Source organism: Nannospalax galili, unplaced genomic scaffold (genome assembly GCF_000622305.1).
Source record: "Nannospalax galili isolate Female #2095 unplaced genomic scaffold, S.galili_v1.0 scaffold337, whole genome shotgun sequence".
Lineage (NCBI taxonomy): Eukaryota > Metazoa > Chordata > Mammalia > Rodentia > Spalacidae > Nannospalax > Nannospalax galili.
This window is the reverse complement of record NW_008340932.1, coordinates 81675-85438: the sequence shown is the minus strand read 5'-3', so window position 1 is coordinate 85438 and position 3764 is coordinate 81675. Positions and strand designations below refer to the sequence as shown.

The 3764-nt window shown below is 37.6% G+C and overlaps 1 protein-coding gene across 1 annotated transcript; it reads right to left on the bottom strand.

The window, feature by feature from the left end:
* Positions 1-2536: 2536 nt before the first annotated feature.
* On the bottom strand, positions 2537-3487 carry LOC103736576 (olfactory receptor 8J3-like). Its single transcript, XM_008836083.1, has one exon. It carries the CDS (start codon positions 3485-3487, stop codon positions 2537-2539), a length of 951 nt encoding a protein of 316 aa, XP_008834305.1.
* Between the last annotated feature and the right edge of the window lie 277 nt (positions 3488-3764).

Below are 3764 nucleotides of genomic sequence, written 5' to 3'. Positions count from 1 at the left end.
TTCTTCCACTAGATCAGTTAGTCTCTGACTATAAGGAAACCGAGTTTTCCAGGCAGCAGGAACTTGCTCCTATGAACTTTTAGCAATGGTGGCAGTATGCACAAAACCCTTGCAAACTCAAACCAGATAAAACCCCAGTGCAGAAGTGGGAAAATGGGTAAGAAACCCCAGCATTACCTGAGGAACTATTGGCAACGGATGTCTCCTGGAGAGGGAGAGGTGGTTTTCCTTAAGAATGTGACACTAGATAAATGGACCAGGCTCCAGTGGGTGGACTCACACTGAGAGACATTTGGGGATGCAATCCTGGCTCAAAAGGCCTTAGTATACATGACTGAATGCATGAAATCCTGTGTGGGGCTATGGACAGTGCAGGCAGAAGAAGGTTCTAAATATGATCAAGATGTGTTTTATGAAATTCATGAGAATTCATTTTAAAAAATGAAAACAAAAAAGGAAGTAGAATCAACAAAGCAAAATGACAGAGGACAATGCTGAAGTTAAGCTCTACACACTTCTGCTAGAGCAGCTGCTGTTAACCTTCATTGAAAGGATGAAAAACCTGGGGTCTGATGGTCATACATGGTGGGAATAGATTTGGCCCACTCTCAGGAAGGATGGAATGTATATACACTTTTATTTTTCCTGCTTTTTCTTATTTCATTCCATGAACACCTTTATTCTATTGGTTGGAACTATTTATATTCAACTGAAGTTTTCACAGTTACTGTTTCACAAATTATTCATTATCTGGAAAGGCCTTTACAATACGTTAGACATTTTCTTTACTAATTTCCCCACCATCTCTCAACTTACTCAAGTTGGCAACCAAGGTTATCTATCAAATTTTTATTTTCTTAGAAAATAACCATCATCACGTTATTCTCATTGCAAAAAATTTGCCAGATTGGTTACCTGTATGTTGAGATGAATAGGTGCTTATGGATTACTTCCTTTGCTCAATTATGATAACAATGAAAGGGAGATGAAAGTGGTCATTCATCAGAGGAAATATGACAGTGTAAACAAAATACAGTCATTGATTTGCTGTCTGGAAGTTGAGCACAGAAAGAGTAAGGGCAATCTCAAGCAATTGAGATATACAAGGAAACATATTCTGGAGCATCCATTAGGAACACAGACAGGAGACCATAAATAGACACAACAAAATACAGTGTCTGAAAGTGTCAGAGTATCACCAAATTCTCTGTAAACTAGGAATGCCCATCTATGTGGGACTGATTTTGCTTTTACCTGTTCTAACTTAGACCAACCCAAGACCCCGACTCACTGACCTGAGGTCAATATTTTCTAGATTCACTTGATTTCTGACATATCTGAATATGTAGTTTTTTTTAACTCACTTGTCTTTTATCTAATATCATTGAACTCTATACTTATAGCAATATACAGATTTAGAATTTGCACATATCTATTAACATTTCTTATAATTTTGGTCTTAAGTACCTTTATGAATATATGATACTTAAATATTTTGATATATTCATTTTTATTTTATGTGTATGAGTGATTTGCCTACAAACAGGTAAGTGTAGCCATTTCATGAAGTGCCCACAGAGGCAGGAGAGGGCATCAGATCTTCTGAAACTGGAATTATAGGCAGATGTTAGCAACCATGTTGGTGCTGGAAGCCAAACCCAGGTCATCTGGAAAAGCAGCCACTGCTCTTCAAACACTGAGCCATCTCTCTAAACCTGTTACACTTTTTAAATAACAGGAAAATGACTTTCTGTCAATAGAGAATTCTTTCCTAATCACAAAGAACAAAAACTTGAATAATAGTGATATCTTGTAATGCTTTCCACACCAAACTAACTTTATGCAATGGTTCTAATTAGAAGACATAAAATAAGCTCTTGGCTTGGGTCGTATGTGCCAAGGGAGAGGAATAGAAAAGTGAAGTACCTGTTTGAGTCCATTTTGTCTCCTGCTTTTCAGCATGTCCTATCCCTATATGTGTTGGATACTTTTTTCAGTATCTACTTTCTAAAAGTTATTTCTTCTTTCAGTAAGAATGTAACAAAATGCCTCCTAAAATATTGAGAATTTCATGTATAAAATGCAATGAAAATTGTATTTTTTCTGTATTAGGTTGAATAAAGCTTATATATTGCCAGTAGAAAGATCAGAGACTCAGTACCTTATATGGAAGGATCTCATGGACCTCTGTCATCTGTGACCACGATTTCTCTTATTTGGTTATAAACTTTTACTTCTTCATGAAACTAAGGTTTGAAAAAATGGCTTCTGAACAGTAACAAAGCACTTCATAATTACTAAGCTATATCTTAACCTGCTTGAGTGCCCATATAGTATATTGTATCTTATCTGTGAAGTATAGCAATCTCTTATATATCATTTCCTTATGCTATTTTCTTATTTATTTAGATGAAGTTCAGATTAAAAACTGATAGTTTTTTTTTTGAAATTTGTGAAGTTCTCACCATTTCCTGCCACTTCTTTGAATAATAGAAGGCTTAGAATTGTTGAAATGCTAATATGTGTCACTGTAAATTTATATTAGATTGAATCTAATATAGCAGGGATTCTTCAAGAATTCTTTCAGTGCACACTTTACATCTTTGTTCCCCAGGCTGTAAATTACAGGGTTTAGCATAGGTATCACAAGGGTGTAGAACACAGAGGCCATTTTGTCAGTGTCTAAGGAGTGGTTGGTCCGTGGTTGCAAATACATGAAGAGGAGTGTGCCATAGAAAACACTGACAGCCACCATGTGGGAAGCGCAGGTGGAGAAGGCTTTCTTCCTTCCTTCAGATGAGCGTATCCTCAGAATGGCGAGGATAATGTTGAAATAGGACACAAGAACTATAATCATAGAGAAAAACAAGTTTGTTGCTGAGAAGAAAAACACTACAGTTTCTGGAAGGGAGGTATCAGAACAGGAAAGTGCTAACAATGGGACGTTATCACAATAAAAGTGGTTGATGACGTTCGAAGAGCAATATGACACAGAGAACACACAAGGTGTAACGACCATGGCTGTAAGAAAGCTAAAGCAGTATGTGAGGGACACCAGCAGAAGGCAGACCCTCGGAGACACCACCACCATGTAGAGCAGAGGGTTGCAGATGGCCACGTAGCGATCGTAGGCCATCACGGCCAGCATGAAGATCTCGGCTACAATGAACACCAGGAATCCTCCCAGCTGGGTGGCACAAGCGTAGTATGAGGTGGTTTTCTTACTGACTAAGAAGTTGGCCAACATTTTAGGGGCTATGACAGTGGCATCTCCGAAGTTGATGACAGCCAGGTGTCTGAGGAAGAAGTACATTGGGGTTTGGAGTCGAGAGTTCACACATGTGAGGGTGATGATTCCCAGGTTCCCTGCTGCTGTCAGCAAATAGATAACCAGGAAAACACAGAAAAGGGGAATTTGTAGTTCTGGGTTGTCAGAGACCCCCTTGAGAATGAACTCAGTGACCTGGGTGAGATTCTCTGGAGCCATTTATATCATTATGTTCATCTTTTAATGGAAGAGAAACAAAAATATTAACAGATAATAGATTCATTTTCTTTGTTATATAATAAGTTACTAGATGTTTCATCCACTGCTATCAGATTGACAATCATTTAAACATCTCAGAGCTTGGTTACTTTACACCTCCTCTAGACATAAAGATCAAATGAAAATTCATCAGACGCTATTGAGGTTTTTTTAGAATTGTTTGAACACTTTATTATCATTGATTATATTAATTATTTTACTGTAAGGTCTTTCTTTA

Bases quoted from the DNA above. Each gene is read 5' to 3' on its own strand.
- LOC103736576 (XM_008836083.1), bottom strand. From the start codon at position 3,487: ATGGCTCCAGAGAATCTCACCCAGGTCACTGAGTTCATTCTCAAGGGG.